This window comes from Lagopus leucura, unplaced genomic scaffold, assembly GCF_019238085.1.
Source record: "Lagopus leucura isolate 7727_CA_CO unplaced genomic scaffold, USGS_WTPT01 Super-Scaffold_100004, whole genome shotgun sequence".
Taxonomy (NCBI): Eukaryota; Metazoa; Chordata; class Aves; order Galliformes; family Phasianidae; genus Lagopus; species Lagopus leucura.
In genome coordinates this window covers 29,165,483-29,189,574 of record NW_024962264.1, presented here as the reverse complement: position 1 = coordinate 29,189,574, position 24,092 = coordinate 29,165,483, and the positions used below count along the sequence as shown (strand labels likewise).

General features: G+C 39.6%; 1 protein-coding gene across 1 annotated transcript in view; it reads left to right on the top strand.

The window, feature by feature from the left end:
- TNKS (tankyrase) overlaps positions 1-24,092 on the top strand; it is a 106,085-nt gene that overhangs the window by 1,821 nt on the left and 80,172 nt on the right. The window contains exons 2-3 of the mRNA XM_042871383.1: positions 5,886-6,110; positions 22,414-22,509. Coding sequence (XP_042727317.1) covers positions 5,886-6,110; positions 22,414-22,509 — 321 coding nt within the window. The remainder of the gene's footprint in view (positions 1-5,885; positions 6,111-22,413; positions 22,510-24,092) is intronic.

Sequence of the window (24,092 nt, the reverse complement as noted above, 5' to 3'; positions counted from 1 at the left end):
GTCTCAGGCTGTACCTTCAGGGCTAGGGTAGACTATAGTGCTGAAGTTGCAGTAGTAGTTTCTACTTTGATTAGATGAGAAGCAGGCAAAACTTTAGGTAAAGTTTTGAAAAGTGACAGTATCCACAGGATGTTACTGTAACAGTAATGAAAGATACAACATGAGGAAAGCAGTAGGTGAAGTTCTTATCTCTGACAGACATCTGTTGTCTTTGTCTCCAGATTTGGAGATCATCCTTAGCTGCAGTACATATTTCCCATCAAATAAACGAGTGTATCTGATTCAAAAGGATTTGGCACGTAGAAAGCATTAGGTAGGTTTCTTAGTATAGATATCTTGAGGTCTTCTGTTTTGGACAAGTCTGCGCACATGTTGTTGAATGCAGCTTGTCTTGGGCAGTGCATATTTGCTCATGATGCAGTTTTGATTTGATTTCCCATGGCCTTATGAGCACAGGAGTCTGCTGTGTGTATTAAGCTATGTTGTGAATTGTAGCTCCTGTTTTAGGAGATGTATCTAAATAGAAATTGCATGGCATTTATGAGGGAAAAGGAGTTGAACAGTGCTATATGCTTCTTCCAGAGCTCTTGAAGCTAAACTCTTCAGGCAAAAATAGTTTCACTTCTGTTTCTGAGTTGTGGCAGAATAATTATTTTAGTAGCTAGTAAATTTTCATGTTTTCCTGTGTGTTTTTTTTTTTTTTTTTTCCAGAGCAGCTGGATTCTTCATTATTATTTTTTTCCCTGGGAACTTAACTGAACTTGAGGGAAATCTTGTTTTCTCAGATACCCTTTTTGGCAACAATTTGAGGCAGCTAAGTTGCTTTTACTGTTAGAGGACAGGATGCTTTAGTTCCAGTTTAGTGCTGGCTTTAGATTAAGTCCAGGTTTCCTTAAACTTTTGAAGAGTTCTATTTTCTGAATCACACATATCATCTTTCTTATGGCAGGAGGAAGGTAAAAGGGGAGGCTTTGAGAATATTCAGGGTTCTTAGCATATGCATAAACTTAGGAAAAAGTGAGAACTGAAAGTGACTACAGAAATTTAAAAACTAAACAAACAACAAAAACAGACCAAAAAATAAAAAAACCAAAAAACTAGAAAGGGTCATAAACCTGGTTTGAGAAGTTGGAGTTATCAATCCGTTATCTATGTGTGGATAGAATGTGCATGGTCAGATGAAGTTAAAGAAAATCTGGATGATACTACAGCTTCATCTTGGAATGTCTTGAGTTGTTAGTTCATCTGAATGATGGGGAGTTAGTTCTTGAACTTAGTGGTGAAACGTCTAGCCTGATGATTAAGACTGCCCTGTTTTGGACTTAATATTGAGGCTGTATCAGGGTGATTTGACCAAAATTTCCTTTTTTTTTTTTTTTTTTTCCATTCTCTGACTGGTTGGCACACAGCCTGTCTTGAAATTCTGAGCCTCCTTGAGGAGGTGTGCTTAGGAAGACTGGATAATGAATGAAAAACAGATTCTAAAGACTTGCATATAATTGACTTAAAAATAAAAAAAAGAGGTGAAGTGGAAGTGTAAGTGTTTTGTATGTTTCTTTCATTCATTTCTTTTCCAATGCAAACTACATAAAAACAACTTAAAAGAAGCAACTGCACTGGGCCATAACAGAGGTTTGTTTGGCTTAAGGCTTTATCTGTACTGTTGGCTAAAAGCAGATGCCTAGTTTGCCCTGTTAATACATGTTATTGTCTAAATAATTGGGTGCATATTTACACACAGCTGCGAAGTTGCAGAGTTTGAGACTGTCTTTGATTATTCAGTGCATCGAGGGAGGAGAGGGTGGAAAAGGGGGAAGAAAGGGAAAGAGATATGATGAGAGCAGCATGTTATTCAATTTATAAGTTAGCAACCTTTATTTGTGCTGTGATTCTGATTGTGTATTTACGAGGATGATGTGCACACTCTTTAAAAAAGTAAAATATATTGCACATACTGACACTCACCTGGAAAAGTGGGGTTCATTTGTATAGGAACTGACATTACGCTTACCTAGTCATAGAATCAGAAGGCAAGTATTCCTGTGATTTGTTACCTGGCTGTTTGGGACTTCCTTTCTCAGTATTTAATGGCTTGCTAGGAAAAACTCAGCTGTTACTGTTTATTTCTCCATCAGTGGTCTGTTTCTTGGTATGACAAAGGCCTTGTCTTGTGAAGCAGTAAAATTATTATGCTAGCTTCCGTAATGATTTTTAGATAACAGAATTCATGGCGAATCCCAGGGCTGGCAAGAATAATCAGGAGCCTTCTTGGTAATGGACTTGCTTCTTCCACGTGGAAAAAATGTTAGCCTTACAAAAGAAAATGCATGTATTTGTTGCTGACATCTTGATTCATGTGCTTAGATGTAGTTCTTGGTGGTTTGTCATCAGGAATAGTAGTGCTCTCAACAGTGACTGGGTGGATGAACCTGATGGAAAGAAGCTGAGTCCTTGCTAGTTTCTACATACAGCCAGTCATAAGCTTGTTCAGATCACTCCTTGATCACTTGACAAGGAATGTCATCAGTGATATTCCTTGTTTTCTTTCAGTTTTGGTCTGTGGTAATGGCAGTAAAAGCTTGTGTGCAGAAAGAAGTTTTCAATAAGCATGCCTACTGCTAGTTATCACTGTTGGAAGTCCAGTCTTTTTGTGAAGTCTAACAGATGTCACTGTTCTTTGGAAGATTTCTGGAGTAAGCTACTAATGCTCAAGGATTTTTTGTCAGCTAGCAAGCTGCTAACTTTAAGAACACAATCTGCTTCGACATGGAAGTCAGCTGAGGAATGGAGAAGGCAGATGTAATACAACTAGCTGCTGGGTGTTGCTTGCAAGAGAGGGAGACAGAAAATGGCAAGAAGCAGTCTGTGGTCTGTTACACACCTCCACTCTATGCAGAGGTACCTGGACTGATCACCTGTGGGACAAGATAAAAGAGGCTAGCTTAATTTGCTATGCTAAAAAGCCTTGCTTTTGGATATCTTCATAGAATCCTTAGAGTGGGTAGGGACTTCTAAAGGTTGCCTGGTCCAACTCCCCTGCAATGAACATCATATTCATAAACTACTCTTACTGATTTTGTAGCAGTTGTCTGGGATATCCATGCCACAGAAGAGATGTCTCTGCCCTTACTCAGACAGGTGTCTGTAAAGCTGAGTTGCTGATTAATTCTGCCTTGTGCAATTTAAAGTAGGGCTAATGAAGATTAGCAGCTGGATTCATGCAGATGGTGCTGATAAGTATAGATTGTGTTGTTGATTAAAAAATCTCCTGGCAGCCTTAAGGCTTAGGGCCTGTGAAGCTAGGACTCTTGCTTGTAAAAGGAAGTGTTCATCAATTCCTAGGTGACTGGAACTTTCCTTTATGCTTTTGTATTATGCAGTTGTATTTGTATTATGTGAAATGTTTGCTTATTGCTTTCTAGGAAGTTTTTCTTTGACTTGTAACTTGTTGTAAGGCCATCCTAAAGATCACTAGTGGAAATTCATTGAAGGGATTTACAAGAGAATACAAATACAAAGCCTCAGATGTCCAGCAATAATGAACCAGGTACCCTTTTCCACAGCTCGAAGGCTCTTCAACTTGCTTAGTTAAATCTGTTTAAATGTGTTCTCTACTGTGAACTGGTAGAAGTGCTGTTGGGTTCCAGAAGAGCTGTATCCTGGGGAAAAATCTGGCCCCAGAATGTGCAGTACTGAAGCAAAATTGTAGTGGCTTAGCTGGAACTTTTCTCAACCCTTTGATTATAGTTTAAAATAATTCTTGAAAGACAGTGTGTCTCTAAGATGTGTGCTTTTCTATTTCAAGGGCTTGTGTTCTAATAGGAGCTATGTTTAGTGCTCTAAAAAGTGGAATCATTTAATGAGAGCTGCTTTGCTTAATGTCACAGTGAGGCCTGCAGACGTGCTTAACCTGTTGTCATATGCTTAGTTAGTTAGATTTGAAGTCCTTTTGGAATCTGCATTCTTAAGAGCAAGTAGGGGAAAGAAAGAGAAAAATGCCACGTGAAAGTAGAAATCTTCCTTGTCATGAATTAAACTCTGCACATAACAACAGCTTTGCAAGGGATAGAATTAACATTTGGAGAAGTTGATGCTGTGCTGTGATCAAGTGACATTAATTGGGCAGCAGGTGAAACAGTAAACTTCACTTAGCAGTTCAGGCTGCCTATTTGATGTGTTGTGCTCACTAGGGAAGGCACTGTTCTACTTCTAGTGAGAAATGCATGTATTTAGTTGCTTCTTTCTCACTAAGCGTTTTGAAAGTGAGTTCTGATGATGAACAGGAGGTGAGTTCTTAGTACTTTAGAAGCTGGTAGGTGCATTTCACCAGACCAAGCTTGTATACATGGGCCTCCTGAAAAGATTCTCCTCTATGATCAGCCTTTATTATTGAATGTTTTCTGCACAAACATTTGATTGGATTTCTTTGAGGTCCTCTGATTTAAGGTACTTTCTTGTAAGCTCTTTTACTTTGTACATGGAACTTTCACCAGTAACATACAGAAGATTTTTAAAGTGAAACCACATTGGTTTCTCTAGTATAAACTGAATTGTGTCAAAAATGATGTCACCTGTTAAATGATATGAAATGTGTCTGTCTTTTTTGTTTTAATTACAACTGCTGTTGTAATTTTTTAGGTTTGTCTTGTAAACAGAGACCTTTAAAAATGATTCTTTGTTGACTGAAGTTTTTGCTGGTTTGCTCATGGTGCAGCTGGTGGGAAGCTGTTTCTCCAATTGATTACTCTTTTTTTGGAAGTGGCCTTGTGGTCTGATGGCATAAAAACTGCAGAAACCTTTAGTGTGCTTTCTTGAAGGTGGAATTAGAAGAATTTATTCACCAGATGTTTAGCACTGCCATTTCCAGAGACTGCTTTGTCACAAAACCCATGTTGAAGTTTACATGGAGTCCTGAAAATTGTGATAGTGAGTGGTTTGAAAAGTTTTCAGGTAGTCAGGATGTTTTTCCTCTAGAGGCAGGAACATGTTAAGCAAATGTTAGTGCAGTTCCAGCCTTGTTTACAGAGGCTCAGTCTATAAGAAAAACTGAAGGCTAATAATTGACTTGGCTTTTTAGTGGTAGGCATCCCTTTCTAATTCCCACCTTGCCCAATTTTTGTTTGAAGATAAACAATATAAATGTGGCAAACTTGAGGGATTGTTTCTTGGTATTTATGCTCTCAGGTTTTGCTAGTTTTGCTGTGGGACCAGGCACTCTTTTTTTGCTGCTGTACCTATTTAAGCTGCCACGAGAATTTGCATGTGATGTTTCTTAACTGTCTTTTAGATTTGGCCCTTTGTCTTAACCATAGTCTTGGTTAACTCCTAGGAAACTTCTCCAGGAGAATGTACTGAAGGGCTGCAGTGAGGAGACAGTACGAATCCCTGCAGAGTAGCCAGTCTGCAGCTTGGCTGAAGGCCCAGTGTCATGTCATAGCATTAGCCATAAGTGATTAAGCCAGTGTGGATGCAAGCAGCTGTGTCAGACATCTTGCCATATGGACTGTGGCAGGGGTAAAGCATGTTAATTCTACATTGGAAGTCTGCACAATTGTATCTGGTGTCGTGCTGTGGCTAAAAAGGGGCTGAACACATTGAAGTGGAACTCCTGGCCAGGGGCTACTTCTCTGATGTAAGGAGAACATTTGGAAAGTCCTCATACAAGAAGTGCTGCCTGTCACAGAGGGTGCTGGCTGCTGGAAATCATTTGTTGCCACTTTAGCAGCATGATACTGCAGCTGAGTTGTATGTTCAACTTGGGAGAGCTGACAGCTTCTTCCTCGCATCCTTTAAGTGTTATGTATTAATTTCTCTTCTGGAAGAGTTTTAAATATTGTCATTTTTCTTTTTGCAAAGCAATTGAACAGCAATATGTTTTCTTACAGGGTTTGGAAGGAAGGATGTTGTAGAGCACTTGCTGCAGACAGGAGCCAATGTTCATGCTCGTGACGATGGAGGGCTGATACCCCTTCACAACGCCTGCTCCTTTGGTCATGCTGAAGTGGTTAGTCTGTTGCTGTGCCAAGGTGCAGACCCTAATGCTAGAGACAATTGGAACTACACTCCTTTGCACGAGGCTGCTATCAAGGGGAAGATAGATGTGTGTATTGGTAAGTGTGTCACTTATTGAAACTTCACCAGATGCGTGTTTTGTGCACTTATAACGGTTAATATGCTGAATGTGAGATGGAAGACAATTGTGGTTTGTTTTTTTTTTTTTTAAACCATAATGTAGGTATTGTGGTAGTCATTTAGCACTAACTTTTTCATGTTATACAGTTAGACCTTTGTTGAACTTGCATCTGGAAAATGAATATTGAGAGGGTTGGTCAAGTCTCCTACTGCTAAATTAGGGTCTTCAAAGTCTGATTGTAAAATTCTCCCTGCGTTTTGGTAAATGTCTTTGCTTTTCAGGCTGCTCTGTATGTTGTCTTAGTGGTTAGAAAGATGATTAACCTTTTATTCTGTACAATATGGAGAAATGTTTGTCCTTTGGAGCTTTCAAATACAAGTTGCAGGACACCACTGCTTACGGTGGTTATATATCTTCAGTCTGTGCTGTAGCCTGAAGCAAAAGCAATTTCAAAAAAAAAATTGAACACTTCAATCATTCTAAATGTATCTAGACCATATAAAGGGCTTTTCAGTCAAGATATCGTTAACTTTTATGGTGTTTTTTCCCTCAATGTGTTTAGTATTACTTCCATTTTTTTATGAATCAAAACCTCTTATTTTTATTTTCATAAAACGGCTTAAGTCGCATGGGCCTTAAGTTCCCTTCCAGTTCCAACCCCCTGCTGTGGATCAGGCTTCCAAGGGCCCATTCATCCTGGCCTTGAGTGCCACCAGGGATGGGTTATCACAGCATCTCTTGAACAGTTAGTGCTTCACCATCCTCCAAGTCTATTTCTTTTTTGCATTGAGTTTGCGTATAATTTATATTTAGTGGGTCAACTAGTTGGTGTGATCCTGCTTCTCCTTAATGGCTTTGTATATAACTTTTATATTAAGGTCTTCAGCCTTAATCTCAAAAGGCCCTGTGAAGGAACAGAGTATATGCAAGGCTAATGAACAATGATTGCTTATGGCGTGAATATTAGGAATGAATATTTGAATAGCTTTGTGGAATATGTTGTGCAGTAGTAGTGAAATGTACAGTACAGTGAAATGTAGACTCTTACAATTGATACGAAGGAAGAAATTGGCCTGTTAAAATCACATTTTTAGTGTTCCTTTTTAAAGAAGTGTCGTATGTTTTTTGAAAAGCCTTTAATTGAAGAATGTTCTCTGGAAGTCCCAGTGTAATGTGCAATTTATTGCTGAACTTAAGTATCTGCCTGAAAAGCAGTAGGCTGCATAGGAGTTAATCATCTAGCCATATCTGTGTCTATCTTTTGGCACCTTCCAAATGGTGCAGTGGGATAATCGTGCCATTTATTTTCTCACCTTTCCTTTTCCTGTGCCACCTCAGTCTGCATCTGTTCTTTATCGTTCCCTAGCATAGAATACTGTTCTCTTGGCCACTTTACAGGTCAAAAAGGGATAAAGTGAAAACTGAACAGAGTGCAGAGGTGTGGTATGTTCACGAATGGCAATTCTTTAGAGGAAAACTCAGGGTACTGAAGCAGTGGGAAGGCTGGCAGACTAGATGATGATTGCAGTAGGACTATAGAATATGCTTTTGATTAGCACTAGCCTTGAAAGAATATGTATATGTTTGTGCTAAAAGTACTATTAATGGTCAGCTTTACGAGCTGAGGTTAGACTGCTGCCACTTGGAAGCTTGTGTGGTAATGGGAAATGTCATAAACTGATTAAAATTTGGAGTATTTAGATTCTAGAGAATTCTGTACACTGGAAGAGAGCAAATGACGGTGACCTGTGGTTTCTTGTGCTTCTGTTACTGATTTAATATTAGACTCCATAGAGTCACTGAGTTTAGAAAAGACTCTTAAGATCACAAAGTCCAACTGTTAGCCCAACACTGTCAACTCCACTACTAAACCATGTCCCTACGTGCTATATCCACAGCCATAAGATAGTGGTTTTGTTCCTCAGTGAAACATTTACTCACAGAATAATTGACAAATGGAGAACTCTGCAGCATTTTTCCAAATGCTCTTTGCAGAGTAAGGTTGTGACTGTTGTGTGGGGCAGGTAGGGGAGAAAGGATGATGTGCTTCATCTAAAAGTCTGTCCTGGGCTCTTAACAAAGATTCACGTGGCTCACTTTCTCCAGTGATGTGTAGCAGATGCTCAGGGACTGTAGCTTGAGTGTACGCTTATTTCTCATGGTGAACAGCGTTTTAGGAACTTATGAAAGCAGAGACTGAATCCAGATGATGTTGCACAGCCATTGATTGGCAATTTTGGAAAGATTCATCTAATAACTACTTAGTACTGCCAAGCTTTAGGCTTCAAAGGTGTTCTTTGGCAATGTAATGTTACAATTTCATTGTGCTACAGCTAAAAAACCAAAACTGCCTTTTTTAAAAACACTGTCTGATTGACATTTATCACAAACCCTATTAGACTTCTGTGAGAACACACATTTCTACTTGCCCTCCACATATCTTTCTCGATTTTGTTTTCTCAGATGTTTCTTTTTCCAAGCTGAAAAATTTAACCTTTATCCTGTTTAAGTCTTGTATTTTTATCTTTTTAATTTTTTTTTTAAGAATGGAGAGTTGATGGTACTGGGGGGAAGGTCACACCAAGAGTGCTACAGAGCTATAAAAACATCTTAATATGACTTCTAGAGTTGTTCAGTTGGAAGGGACCAACAAAGATTCAGTCCAACTGCATGAGAGCTCTTCAGGGCTAACCAAAAGCTGAAGCTTATTATTGAGGGCATTATCTAAATACCTTTTGAGTTCTGAGCCTGTACTAGTATTTGATCACTCATAATTAAAACATTTTCCCTCATATTTAATCCTTACCTCCTTTTGCGTAGCTTTGTGCCCATCTTGAACTATGAGGATTCTTGAAACCAATGGATTGTGGGCATCAAGTTGGTAGTGCACTGTCACTGTTAATGTGTTGCAGCTTAACTGTGGGTTTTAGACTTCCCCAGTTGTTTTCCCCCTCTTTCCTAAAATTCAGGCATCAGGAAAATGAGTCTCTTCCTTATTTGTCTGCTGGGCACAGAACAATCCATGGGGAACAACAAGGCACTTATTTAGCGATATTTCTTTACAAATAATGATTAAATTGGAGTCTGATTACTTGCATCAAGGATTTACAGTACAATAATGTCTGAAACTTACAGTAATGTATTTGTAGTAATACATACAGTAATGTATGTCTTCTAATATTAACTTTTAGCAAACAGGGAGGAAAGGAAGGTAGAAGAAAGGAAGAAGCAGCTTCGTATTAGAATCAGGTAATGGAGCAGATGCGACTGTTGCAGGCTCTAACTGCTTGCTTTCATGTGTCTGCTAATAGTTTAAGACAAATTTTTAAATGTTGTGCAGAAATACTTAATTTTGTGGGATTATTCTTCAGATTAGTGTCGCAATCTCTGCTTTTAGCTTCTCAGGAGCCATGCAGTCTTAATGCAGTTCATATGTGGTTTGAAAACAATCTCTAGATAAATGTGCAGTTGTTACGGTGTAGAAGTGGCCAGGTCTACAGAGCTCCTGGATCTCTTCCAGATCTAATGGAAAGCATGGATTAAAGTATGACTATAGAACATAAAGGGTTTTGCTTGTAAAATGCGTGGGCAGTTAAATACTTGTCATATAATAAACAATGGCAGCTGCCTCTCTTTAATGATATGCTTTTCCCCAGCATTGAAGCAAGTTCAGAAAATGCATTTTCTGTGATTGAAGCCTACTGAAAATACTGAGTGCTTACCTCTTGTTCTGTGTTTTGCTTTAGTCTTGCATGCAGGTAATACTCATGATGACTGTAGGTTCCTGTACTGCAGTAAATCCTTATTTTTCCATGCTTACACAAACACACCATGTTTCTTCGATTATGCTGTTCCTTTCTGGGAAAGGGTGAGGTGTCTGACTTGAATCCTGCTGTTTGTGCTGCTGTGTATTCTTAATGGTTTGGTATGATACAGTGTCTAAGCAGGCAGAGCTATTCTTTGGTCTTGCTTAGTCAGTATGCCCTTGGCTTCATTATGATCACTGGGTACTGAATATTACTCATTATTTAAGATGAGGCTAGTCAGTTGTCTTCTTGACATCCTTAAAGTGAACAGTCACTGACCCTACAGTTAGTGTATTGCTTTTGCTACTGCAAATAGCAAAGTTAAAAGGTAGAATTTCAAATGATGAGAGGGAGCAAAGAAGTGGCTGCAAAATTTTGTTTTTATTTTCTTGGTTGGAGTCATGTGAGGATGGTGCAACCCAAAAGAGGAATCCACTCAGACTGATCTAAATGGATGATTCTTGCAGTGATATCCACAGAGGCTGTGATGTTTAGGTGATAGGCCAAGGGATTTGTGCAGTGTGGAATAAGTCTTCAACATGAACATATTGCTAAAAAGAAAAAAAAAAAAAAATTAGAACTGCTCTATATAACAAAACATGGTGGAAAGCAGCTCTGGGTTTGGAAGACAAATGGATATAGACTCTCTATCCTTTAAGAATAGAAAGTGATGCAACTGTTTTACATAATAAAGTGGTCTAAGAGAGTAGGAGGCAAAAGTTTTTAGGAATGCTGTGTGTAGTACTGCTTGCTAGTTGCTTGTTCAGCATCTGTTTGAACTTGATGTATTCTTAACTTTCTGAAGTTTGCTTCAGAAACAGGTTGGTTTTTTGTTGTTGTTGTTGTTGTTGGTTTGTTTTTTTTTTGTTTTTTTTTTTGAGACTAGCTAAATCTTCTGGCCAGCTTGTAACTTTAGCCACTATTTCATGGACTGACCTGTTAAGTTTCCCTAAGATTTCTTGTACTTCCATTTCTTAAATATTTGATAACTGCACTATAAACTAATGCCAATTTAATAAAATTAAGACAACGTGCAGGTTTTATGCAAAATATGCAGAAGTTGGAGCTTCTTGAGAAGAGTTTCAGCTCCTAATGTCAAAATGTTACTGTGTTTGGTGTCTGATTAAAGTATCATCCCCAAGTACAATACTGTTGAAAACTTGGGTGATATCTGTAAAGACATTGCATATTCTTACCCTGTTCTTAACATACATTTTTGCTAGATACCCTCTTCTGGCTGTTGTTAAGAGACAGTACTGCTCTTAAATTGGCCTTTTGGTTCACACAGCACAGTATTCTCAGTTAATTCACATAAAGTTCTTTGTTGTTCAGTGTGCTTGGTACAATTTGTTAGATCAAGATACCTCTGGCACACAACTTCCTCTTTTGAAGGTTGAGAGAGAGCATTGTGGTTACTCATAAAGCTGTTTTGGAAGGTTTCTTATGCATTAAGCTTATCTTTCAGTTTTGTGCTTGATAGACTCTGAGGCTCAGGTCTTATTGGCATCACCCTTGATGGGGATTGTGGAAAAGGAAATACTTTTGAAGTAAGGTAGCTTATTTTTTCCTCGTGGACTTCACCTCACTTAAGGGTGGGTTCTGAGCTACTGCTAGGATTTGAATCCCTTAAATGCTTAAAAGAGCTTGATTTTGTTTGTGCACGTACCCTTTATGTTTCATGTGATAGCAGTCCTATAGGACTATTTCAGGTTTTCAAAACCAAGAAGGAATGAAGTGGCTTTCCAATTTCCCACACTGGGAAATAGTGAATTCTGATAGCCACATAGCTAACTCCACATGCAGTGTATCACTTCCAAGATCTTTTTTTCCCCTCAAAACTTCGCATGAGAGAAATGGTTAGTATATGCAGAAGGAGATTTAAATTAGTCTTTGTCTTCTCTTACCTCTCCTTTGTTCTTTTTCTTCCTGTGATGCTACTTGTTGGCCTGATTTGCACTGGTGCTCTTGCTTTTCAAGGGCAGTGAAAGCAGGGTTCCCAATCTGTCAAGTAGGATATTGGGATTACAGCTGACACTTACGTGAATAAAACTTGAAGCAGGAAGATGAATTTGTTCAGGGAAGTGAAATTGGGACGAACCAGTGAAAGTTTGTCCTTAGAGTGGCTTTAAGCTTGGGATATAGATTAAAAAATATATATATCGGTTACTCAGCCATCAGGGCAGCTGTTAAGGTTTCTGGCTTTTCATTAAGTATTATATTAAAAGAAATGCTTAGAACCTACATAGCTGCAGAAGAATTGTTTGCAAGGAAAGGAGCTTGAATTTTTTTGTGACATACTGAGGGTTCAGCCTTTACCATCAAATAAATATCCTAAATGTTTTCAAAGGCTAATGTAGAAAGAAATGTATTTTTGAAAAGCTCTTTTGGTTAAAGAGTTTTCTATTCCATCTTATGTGCTTATTAACATAACTGTTTCAAATTCACACCTGAATGTGGCTCCTAAACCCCACTGTGCAGTGGAACAAATTGAAATGTAGGAGGATTCTCTTGAAGATATGGAAACAGCTTCTAAGTCTGTGACCAACATCTGGCACAGGTTGCCGAGAGAGGTTATAGAATCTCCATCCTTGAAGATGTTCAGAAGATGTCTGGATGTGATCTTGTGCACTTTGCTCTCGGTGTCCCTCCCTGCTGATGCAGGAGTTGGACCGTATTGACCCAGAGGTCCCTACCAATCTCACCGTTCTGATTCTGTGGAAAAGCAGTTGCTGTGTGTGTGCAAGTAAGCTGGACTAAATAAATAAAAATAAATGAAAGACCATATGTGTATGATCTTGCATTGCTTCATTAGCTCAAAGACGTATTATCTTTAACATGTATCTCCTGGAACTCTGGCAGGTTCACCATAGTAATCCCAAAGCTTCCTTTACACTACCCAACTTGAATGCTTCAGGGAAGATTTCTGGCTCCATCTCTTACATGATGCAAAATATCAGAAACCAGAACAGCAGTGATGCTAAGATTGGTGTCACTATTTAGAAGACTGTATTCTGCTTAATTTGGTTAGCTGAGGTGGAAAATTTTAAATTGCAAAGTGTTCAACCCAGAAAAGGAAATGGGAATATTTACTTCATTAAGTCTAGGCAGGATCAAGGCTTTGAATTGCTGTTCACGTGGGCTGAGCAATCTACCAGCTCTGGCTCATTCTCTGAGGGCAGAAGGATATTATCAGCCTGCTGTGCTGCCTACAGCCCTTAGAACTTTCTGCTTGTTCTCTCTCTATATGCATATTTAATTACTTGTAGGTAAAACTTGCATTCCAGTGAGCAATTTTGTAGTGCTTCCTACGTGCAGAAAACTAATCTATGTTAATACATGCTTGCTTACCGGGAGACTGTTGTGAGCATTTACAGAGGGTACCTTTTAAAGACATCTTTTCCTGCTGGGGGGGGCTCGAACTTGCAATTATGGCTTTTAGAAAATGTTTTTGTTCTGGCTCACATCCCTTTTCTCCCACCTTTCTTTGAAGTGCTAAGATCAGATCAATCAATCAGTGTATGCTATGGAAAAAAAAAAAAAGCAACCAACCATCTTGTCTTTAGTGCAAGCAATTGTAGAACACACTGGCGTATTTTCTCATGCCTTGGGAGGTGAAGTTTATGATATACATACAGGGCAGGAGTCAGGCAATCTGGTTAAGAAACTGAAATGGCACCAGGGAGTCTAAAAGTAATACTGGGGGGGGGGAACCACAAAAAGATTGGGGCAAACTCTTTATGAAAATTAGAGCTTACATAAAAATATGATCAAGTCCTTTTCAAGTGATTTTTAATCTTTTAATTTAATTTTAATTTAATTTTAAGCTTTTTAATGTTTTCAATTTTGTATAGGTTCTTCCTTGGTATCCTCTTCCCCCCCCTTTCCCCTCCAAAAAAAAAAACCAAACCAAAAACCCAGTCCAAAACAAGCAGAAAAGTTAAATGAAAAAAGTATTTGGAGACCTTGTTCCTGCCAGTTGTTGATGCTGTTCTTGTTGCTACCTTGGAGCCCACTGCTGTGGTGTATTTATCAAGGCTGAAGTCTGACCTCTAGACATTGTTTATATCTTTGGTTTCTCTGAGCCTCTGCTCCATTCGTTAGCTGCAGGTTTGCTAATTGCATCCTGTTACTTTAGGAACTGATTCAATTTTTGCATCATATGCATACATGTGAAGACTGTGTTTTGAAGAGCAGGCTTTTGTCAAGAAAGGGAGGTGAGGTGTGATTAGCTCTTGTTCCTCATGGACTGGGTGGTTGTTTTGGCCGTGAAGAAAGAAGTATCTCTGCAAGGAGCTATGTTTTAATCTGTCTGCTTGTTGATTCTCCTTGTGTATATTAATGCTGTCCTCAGCTGCACGTGTTGCTAATCTAGTGACAAGGCATGGTTTCACACTGTCAATTGGTGAAGCTCTACCGCATCAGTCTCTCTTACTCCTCTACCATAAATGAACAGGGAGAAAATATGATAGATGGGGAAAATAAAAATTAAGGGTTGCGATAAGGACAGGGATATCCCCTGACAAGTCCTCTAATGAGAAAAACAGATTCAGCATAGGGAGATTAATGTAATCTATTGCCTATTGCTAACAGACTAGAGCAGTGAGAACTAAAAGCAAAACAGAAACACCTTCCCTCTTATTCACTCTCTTCTGCTCTCCCCTCCCCCCCAGCAGCATGAGGAAGTGGGTACTGTGATTAATCTATAATGCTTCCTCTGCTGTTCCTTCATGGTCACTCTCAATATGAGGTACTGTACTTCCTTCGTTAGAAAGCTTATTGTCACTTAAAATCAATCATGTAAGACCATGTGTCTTTATGTATTTTAAAGCTGTGTTTCTTCAGGAGCTGGCTTGCAGGTTTAATTCCTGCATTCTCATGCTGTCAGACCTCTTGTTTTTGTCCACGTTATTGGAAAGTACTTTTCTATTTCTATTTTCAGTTTTTTGTTTTGGTGTAGCAGAGTCTGGTGTTGCCTTTGTAAGATTCTGCTCATCTGCTTTGTACTACCACAGCCTGCGTATTTGTATTTTGCTCTCTCTGACTCCAACAAAGAGCAAAGTCAACAAGGTGATTCGTTGGCTGTAGAACTGTTGTCTGGGGTACTGGGGAAGTGGGATGCCCTGACCAAGGGCAGTAAGGAAAGCAGACAGCTGAAGTGATTGAAGCCAGTATTGTCCCACCAGGTCCTCGTCTGTTGATGTTGGATATACTCTAGGAATTGTTGCTAACAGGGAAATGATTCTTTTCAACTCATGTCACTGACTAGTGTTCTGCTGTCCTTTCTTTTGCCAACCAAACTACATCATGTAATTGCAGAATGAACTGGACTGGGCAAGAGATCACTTGATCACTTTCCTAATACTCCTCTTTGCTAGGCCAAACATTTGCAGCTCCCAAACAGAGTGTGGGCAGCATAGGGCTATGGATAATTGCTGCAACATAGGCTACATGAAACTGTAACTGGTGATAGTACTGTTTTGCAGGAGACTGCTTTACAATTTTACATTGTAAAGAGGTGCAACAGGAGATGCTGAAGGCATTCCTACCCCTATCTTGGCATGTTGTCTGTTCTTATCCTGCTAGAGATATACCTTCATCCCTCTGAAGCTTGGTGTGGGCACCGTCCTTTTTCCCTCTCAAATTAAGCACTGCTCTGCACAGCCCATTTTTCCCAGAGCGCTGAGAGTGGCTGGATGTAATTTCTCAGGTTAGCAAGTCTGTGTCTCAGAGAGCAGCCCTCAGCCTAGAGAAGTCCATTCCAGTTTGCCATCTGAGCAGCAAAACCCTGCAAAGCAGCTGCACTAATGCAGATCTTTGAAGTCTTCAGCAGTTCACTGTTTACGGACTTCTTTGTTGCTGGAGATCCAGTCTTATGCTGCTTTTTCTTATTCTCCTACCTTCACCTGTGATGACTTTTATTATATTTCTCTGCAAATTCCCTTGGAGGTTTGATTGTTTACCATATTTTAGTTCTTCCTTTTTGCTTCTTGTGCGCTTTTTTTTTTTGCCCTTTTCTTCCTTACCAAATGCATTCCTTTCCTGTCTTCTGAACCTGCTTTGCATCTTCTCTTACCAAAAAGCCACCAGCAGTACTTCCAGATATGCCCAGTTGTCTCCTTTGCTGTACCCTGACATTTAAGTAAATCCTTTATCACTCTTATTGCTTTCTGCTCTGTAATCCTCTCTTGATTCACACTTGATGGCTTTTATTACAGAGTGATGTTCAAGAGCATGGTACTGCTTTACTACTTCTTATTCCTCGTAGATAAGCTGTCAGTGGTGTTCCAGGCTTGTGGGAATAGATAGATCAAGTGGACACTTGTAGCACTTACCTTTTGAGCTGTCTGTGGCCTGTAGTGACATTGCCTGCCATGTTTTCACCTTGTATTTCTGATGACTAGTGAATAGTTGCATTTTTATCATGCAGCCAAGGCTGGAATTGCTCATAGAAGTAGAAGTTGAGCAGTAACGCAGCTGTGGGGGTGAATACTGTAGTAGGATTATCTTTTATAGCCAACTTTATGAAGCTAAGGATGGGATGCTAGGGCTTTTGTTTTGTATTAGGTAATTTTGCAAAAGCACTCGTGTATCTGCTAACTTAGCAAAATAGGATTATTAGGTCTGAATCACAGAAATGTAATTTGTTGCCTAGAAATTACATGTTCTTGTAACGTGAAAAGTTTTGATTTATGTATAGAAGTAGTTGGGGGAGATGAGGCATTTAGCCTTGGTTGTAAAAAATTAATAAATTGGATTCCAGTGTTGTTGCCTAGATATTTTTAGAACTTGGCTATAGATGAGGACATGACATTTCTTGTTGTGTATAATTTGGAAACGTGACCTGTATGGGCTGGTGCTGACATCTTCATGTTCCTGGGAACTAAGATTAATAAAAAGCTGAGTAACTTGGGGGTATCCTTTTTTTTTTTTTTTTTTCTGTGCAATATATTGTGAGACTAAAGGAGGGCTTTTTCTTAAGGCATTTGTTTTCTCTGTACCTTGATACTTTGGGAGTAAGTACATAAAGCTACTGTAATTTAGTTTAGAAAGGACCTTTAGAGGTCTTTTTCAGAAAGTGAAGTTGAAAAGGGAGAAGATGAAGGTTAGAGCTAGGGTATCTGGAAGAGACTGTGAGAACAGCACTGTGGGATAAAGTGGTTCAGTGGGAGGGAAGAGACAGTATGAGGCAGGACTAAGGTTTTCCTTGGCAGAAATGTGAGGAGCTGAAGACTCTGGCAATGCCGTTAAAAACACTAGGCTGTTTTAAGTGCAGATGCTTCTGGAAGGTCTGCCTATTCTTGTCTTTTTCATTCCCAGCAGTCAAACAGTTTGGATGTGCCTTTTTTGTACTTATGTGCATCCGATCGGAAACAAAATGTGAACTTTTACATCAGCATTCCAGTGGGTATACTCAAGGAATTTTGTGGATGCTGGCCCTGGGCAACTCTAACAGAAATATTCTGATCTTTGATCATGCCTACCCATTGGATTTTTTTATTCCCATTCTGTTCCCATTCTATTTGTGTCCCTGCCTTCAGTAAGAAATATTTTCCTTTGGTGCTCTTTTAGCTCAGGCAATATGAAGTAGGAAGGGTATTTGACTAAGTGATGTCTTGTGTTTAGACAAGCTCCCTTTTTTGTTTTTCTTCCTCTTGTGAGGCTCTCTTGTTGCTGCATAGTTAACAATGGAAGCTTTTGCTGTACTTTCCTGGTGAAAATGTGGAAGTTGAAATGGCCTAGAAATGGGAATGTTTGTTCTTGGTGGACTTTTTTGAGAGGTAGTGTCAGTTAGCTTCACAGTTCAAAATAGCTGTGCCAGGAGGCTGGGGGCCAAGTGTGTAATTTTAGGATTCATCCTGCTGTAGCAAGTTGGCAGCATCTGAAATGATTTGTGGTTGTAGTTCATGATCTATGCAATACTGGAAGAATTTTCTATTTTAGATGGAAGGCTCTGTCTGTTGTCTGTAGTACTGATTGGGAATAATAGTGTAATTAAAGCATTTCAGGTGGTACTGGAAATCAGGAAAAGTATTGTAGCAGTTATAATGAGGATAAAAATAGATTGTGCAGCACCTTTATACAGAATCATGTTGTACAGTTAGACATACAGAGCTTTGATATCAATATATAACATGAAGATTCAATAGATTGAGCAGCTTCTTTACACTGTATGATATGGTTTGTAGAAAAGGCAATGATAGTCAGGTTCTATTGTTAGATTACTAAAGGCACTGCATGCAACGCAGAAAAACAACAAACCCCAGTGCATCCTCTGTCCAAGGGAAATAAAAGCAGCATATGAAAATCTGTTCATTAACAAAGTTCCAGGAGTGAATTTGTGTACATGCGATCCAAATGCTTGCCTGTTAACAGCAAGCTCTTGATTCAAACTATTGCCACTTTTCCTTTTAACGCTACTCAGAAAACGTCCTCTGAAAGCAGTGTGCAGTATTTGAAGTCCAAAATAGTTACACTTGGCTAGAATGGCTTGTCCTGCTGTGTTTCATTATAAAGGGAATATTTTTCTCAAACAGGAGATCTGTCTTGGACATTTTTTGTATGGTGCCGTGCATTGAAAAGGAAATTTAGAAACACATTGTGTCTAGATCTCAAATACTCTGTGGTTAGGAAAGACTTCGTTGGGCTGAAGTGCTAAAGGTTTTCTGCAAGCAGAACATTCAATTAAAAGCCACCTGTGGTTTGCCAACTGTAAAAGTACAGCTGTTACACCAATAGGCTAAACATCAAATGCTGCATTTCTTTTGTTAATTCATGTTGATGACAATATTGCTCACTCGGATATCTTCTTGTGAGATTATGTACTGAGGAAGTATGGAAAGGATCAAATCAAATAGTATAGAAATAATACTACTTTTGATCCACATTTGCTTTTTGCATTAATCTGTGTTTTAATTCAGTCCTTATTTATATAATTGAGTTTTTTGAGATGCTATTTCATTAGTTATGTAGATCTGTATGTATGATTGGATGAGGAAGCTGTTAGTAGGGCTACGCTCTTGGCTGGTAGAGAGGTTAGAAGGGCTATGACCAACAGGAAAACTGATTGCAGGGACAGAAGGCTAAGTCTCATGGTTACTGCAAAGGAGTTGCAACAAGTTCTTTTTCTGAACTCGGTTTGTCCCTTTCAAGTGCTTGTTCCACAGGTAGTCAGGGGTTTTGTAGGCATCCAGTTTATGCACCTTTAGTCAATTTTTAATGTATGTGTTTAGATTTAAAAAAACAAAAACAACATTAAAAACTGATGTGAAAATTGAATATTGTTAAGCCACACCAAAGCTCTCTGGAGTTCATTAGCATGACTAGACTCTTTAAGTATACTGCATAATTCTTGGCTGTTTGGGCCAAGAGAATAGCTGAAAGGAGCAGCAAGTTATCATCTTTTTGTGCCAGGAGAAGTAGCAGGAAGATGTTTTTTTGTTGGCTTGCACAGGACAGAGGAATTGGTAGACTTGCAACTCTGCTTGTTTTAGCATCTGGCTCAGGAAATTGTAGCTCCCCTTAAACCTTATTACCTCTCATATTGAGGTTGTCATTCTTGTACCTTAATCTGCCTCAGCTTTGCTTTGTATGCCAATCCAAACCTCCAAACTCTGATCAAATCTCAGATGTTCCTCTCTGAAAAGCCTGATGTTCCAATCTTACTGCTATGGGCAGAATTGCTTGGGTCCCCATCCAACCTGGCCTCGAGCACCTCTGGGGGTGGGTCATCCACAGCTATTCCCCCTTGTCCTGTCATTATCTGCCCATGTAAAAAGTCAGTCTCCCGCATGTGTATAAGCTCTCTTGAAGTACTGGAAAGCTGCAATGAGTTCTCCCTGAAGCCTTGTCTATTCCAGTTAAACAAGCCCACCTCCCTCAGCCTGCCTTTGTAGGGGAGATACTCTAGCACTCTGATCATCTTTGCGGCCATCCTTTGAATCCAAACAGCTCCACATCTCTATCATACTGGACACCTAAAATCTGGACACAGTGCTCCAGATGGGACTCACAAGGGCAGAGTAGAGGGAATCAATTACCTACTTTGGCCTGCTTTGATGCAGCCCAGGTTACTGTTGGTTTTCTGGGCTGCAAGCATACATAGCTGGCCAGCTTTTTGTTCACCAGTGTCTCAAAGTATTTATCCCCACAGCTGCTCTTAATCTACTCATTACCCAGCCTGTATTTGAGTCTGGGAGTGGCAGGACAAGGTGCAGGACCTTGCCCTTGGCCATAGTGAACTTCGAAGTTCTCGTGGGTGCATCTCTTGAGCCTGTCCAGGGTCCCTCTGGATGGCGTCCCTTTCCCTCCAGTGTGTTGACTGTACTACCCAGCTCGCTGTCATTCACGAACTTGTTGTCCCAGTCACTGACAAAGATGTTAAATAAGCCTGGTCCCAATCCAGACCCCCAAGGAACGCCAGTAGTCTCCATCTGGGTGTTGAGCCATTTACTGCAACTTTTAAATGCAACCATCCAACCAATTCCTTATCCACAGAGTGATTCATCTGTCACATCCATCTCTTTCCATTTTAGAGACAGTGACATCATATGGGACAGTGTCAAATGCTATGCACAAGTCCAGGTAGATGACAGCAGTTGCTTTTCCCTTATCTACCAATGCTGTAACCCTGTCATGGAAGAGCACCAAATGTGTCAGGCTCTATTTAGCCTTAGTTGAAACCATTTGGCTGTCACCAATCACCTCTCAGCTTTCCATGTGCATGATTTCCAGGAGGATCTGCTCTATGACCTTGCTGGTCACAGAAGTAAGATTGGCTTGTAGTTCTCTGGGCTGGTTTTTTTTTCTTTCTGCTTATAAAGTTGTGATTCCCTTTTCAGCAGGAACTTCACTGTACTGCCACAACTTCTCACATGTGATGGAGAGGAACTCAGCAACATCTTGTTCAATTATTTTTCTTTAGCTCTTTGTTCCACACTCTTTTCCACATGAATCCTCCTGTCTTCTCATTCAGGCATGCTATTTCATCATTTTGGGTCTTGCTCTTCCCCTGATGTGTTTTGGGACAAATAATTTTCTTCACCAGGTAGATACTTCACCAGGCAGATACTTACCTGTACTTATTTTACTTACATTCTCTATTGTCTGTATTTAAGAAAATCTGGAAAAGGTCCTGTTCATCGCCTCCTGCTGGAGTGCTTGACTGACTTGTGACGTCATTTCTGTATGTAATATTTCTCATGAAATGACTCTTGTGAGTCTTTTCTACCTGTAATATTTCTAAACACAAATAGCATCTTCAGAAAACATGGGTGCCAGGTGCTAACGAGGCTCTTTCAGCATGTGCTTGCTGAACTTTTTCATTTTTGTGCCTTCCTCTTGATGTGGCAAATTTGAACAACAACAACAACAAAAAAAACCAACAAAACACAACCCTCCTAGTAAAAGCTCAGTCTCCCTCTTTTTATCTTCCTTCACAACCATGGAGGAATCACAGCTTCTTGGCAAAGCATAAAACAAGTCAGTTTACTTCATTAAAGAACCACGCTTTTGCAAAAAATTCAGCCTAAGGCAAGTTATCTAGCATAGCACCCATTAAACTGAAATACCTGGCATTTGGCAGTGCTATAAACATTTAAAGCTGGAATTGTGTAAGAAGAGAGGTTTGAATAAAGACAGTACTGACAGTTTAGATTTTAATTTACAAATAAGTTTATTTCTAGTTAAAATTGTGCTTGCAATATAATTCTGTTACTTTTGTTCTGGATTTCTTTGTCAATTTCATTTTTCTGGATGAGCTTTTGTAGACGGTTATTCACTGTTAATTCCTTCCTGGGCGTACAGTTGCATTTTGCACTCTGAGTTTTTTAATGTAACTGGATTTTTGTGTGCTGTAGGTTTAGTGTATGCACAGGGGAAACAATGAGAATAATAGCTTCTAAACATACGGGCTGCAGGTACCAAGACGCACCTTACCTTATTTACTGTGCTTCTTGAGGGCAAGCTGCTATGCTGTGGTTAAGATATTGCACCTAAGTGGTGAGCCCCTGAAAGGCTGGAGCATTGCTGCTGTACAGAGACACGGTTGCCTTTGGATATTGAGCAGAAAAAGGATCAGGAGTGGTAACAAGCAGCAGTAGTGGTGGTGAAGGCAGGAGATGGTTTCGCAGTTAGGAGATCTACCAGTGTGAGTCAGGGAACACACAGCTTCCCAGCTGACAGGAGGGACCCAGACCTGAGCTCTGTGAGAGATTCAGGGTTCATGTTTATCAGGAGGAGTCATGTGATCCTACTACATCTTAACTTGCCAACTTAGCCTTACTCTGGAGGAGATTCTTTGCTGCCGTGCCCCGGGGCGCCCCCCCCGAAAGGGAAAAAGAGGAAAAAAAAAAAAAAAAAGGAGGAAATAAAATTGTGCAATGTGTGTTTGTGCCTACATCATGCCGAGGAGACACTTAACTGTAAATAATCTGTGTATCCCTGAGGTAAGATACTGTTTCTGCTTTCCCTGCACAGTGCTGCTGCAGCACGGAGCTGATCCAAACATTCGGAACACCGATGGGAAATCTGCGCTGGATCTGGCAGACCCCTCTGCAAAAGCTGTACTCACGGGTAAGATGCTTACATCCATCCTCAGCATTGTTCCCTGTAGCTCATTTTGCGTGTGCAAGTTCAGTATCTTAAAAGCCTTCTTCTGCCTTTTGGATGATCTGTTGTGTTTGATAATTTTGAAACTGTGCCTTTTACCAGATTTCGTTTTGTTGTAACTGTCATTAATCTGCTGTGCTGCTAAAGGTTTGCTTATTCTACTTATGCTAAAACTGCAATAGTCTGTCATAACATTGTTCGTTATTCACTGCTTTTCTGTGTTACTTTCTGAAATTGCTATCCAATGTGAGATTGAATAGGAGCCCCCAGCCTACAAAAAATAATAATAACCAGGTCAGTTGTTTTAAGACCTTCAGTGTTGAGCAAGCAAGGACAATTGTATAACTATAAAAGTACCTGTGATCTGAAAGACAACCTGCTACTGACTGCAGAGACTAACAGTTACCTCGTATTTTGCTGCAGATCCACATGGTACCTCATTCTTCTTCCTCTTCATTAGTCGTTTTTGATAGAATTCTGTCACCTATTGATTTCTTCTCTTTCTGGGGACTACTAGCTGCCAGATAGTATTTTTCATGTAAATAATATACAACTTTGTATGCAGCTTTTTTTTTATAAATTGACTGTTGTAGCATACTAGTAAGCATTACAATTTTAATTTAGTTGCTTGTCAAATAAATATTGAGAAATGCATGCTCCTATGTGCAGATTTTGACATGTAGGGAAGAATGTTTAAAACAAAGTAATCCTTGATTTAAAAATGTGTACGATTAGATTTATAGAAAAGGATTCGGCAGCTAAGCTCCACTTAAAGAAATAGCTGGTTTTGTACCTTTATTTCCCCTATCTCTTTGTCTTTTTTTTTTTTTTGACAGCATAATTTATAGGTTATGTGCTATCCAATACCCAAATTCTTTCTTCAGATGATGTTCCTTCCACTTTGTCAGGAACATTTATTCATCTTTTCTTTCCAGTACGCACTGACTGCTATACATAATTATCTAAAGCTCTGCAGTGATTTGAGGGTGCTTCTGGAACAATGCACTTTAAATACATATGGTTTAGTTTAATTACTAAGTGTCAAATTTAAACACATTCCTACAGCGTTAATTTCTATGTTAGCTGTATTAAGCAGGTTAATGTGATTTTTTTGCTCTTAGTAGTGCAGTTGTACAGGTGTTGAGAATGCAAAGGGCATCTGGGAGTCAAAGTAACTAAATGGTTTTAAGGGTTGTTTAACACCTGGTTGTGGGAGCTTGGTATGTGTACCGTTTGGGGGGTACTGCTTTTGATCTATCCTCAGACTGCTCAGAGGGAGCTTGAGGGCATAGCAAAATATGCAGGGTCTCTGCTGATGACTTCACATGACTTCTCTGTCGACTTCTATAGGCACTGGATTAGTGCCTTGTGCTTTAGGCATAGCGGAGGGCAAGGTGTCATTGCAGCCCAGTGAGATGGGTTAGAAGCAGCCCTCTATGTGAATGCAGCATCTGTACCCTAACGCTTGTGTATTGGCACCCAACTAACCAAGCTTCTGAAATGAATGGTTGCAGCCAGGTTGTGCATATCAACACATGCACACAAAT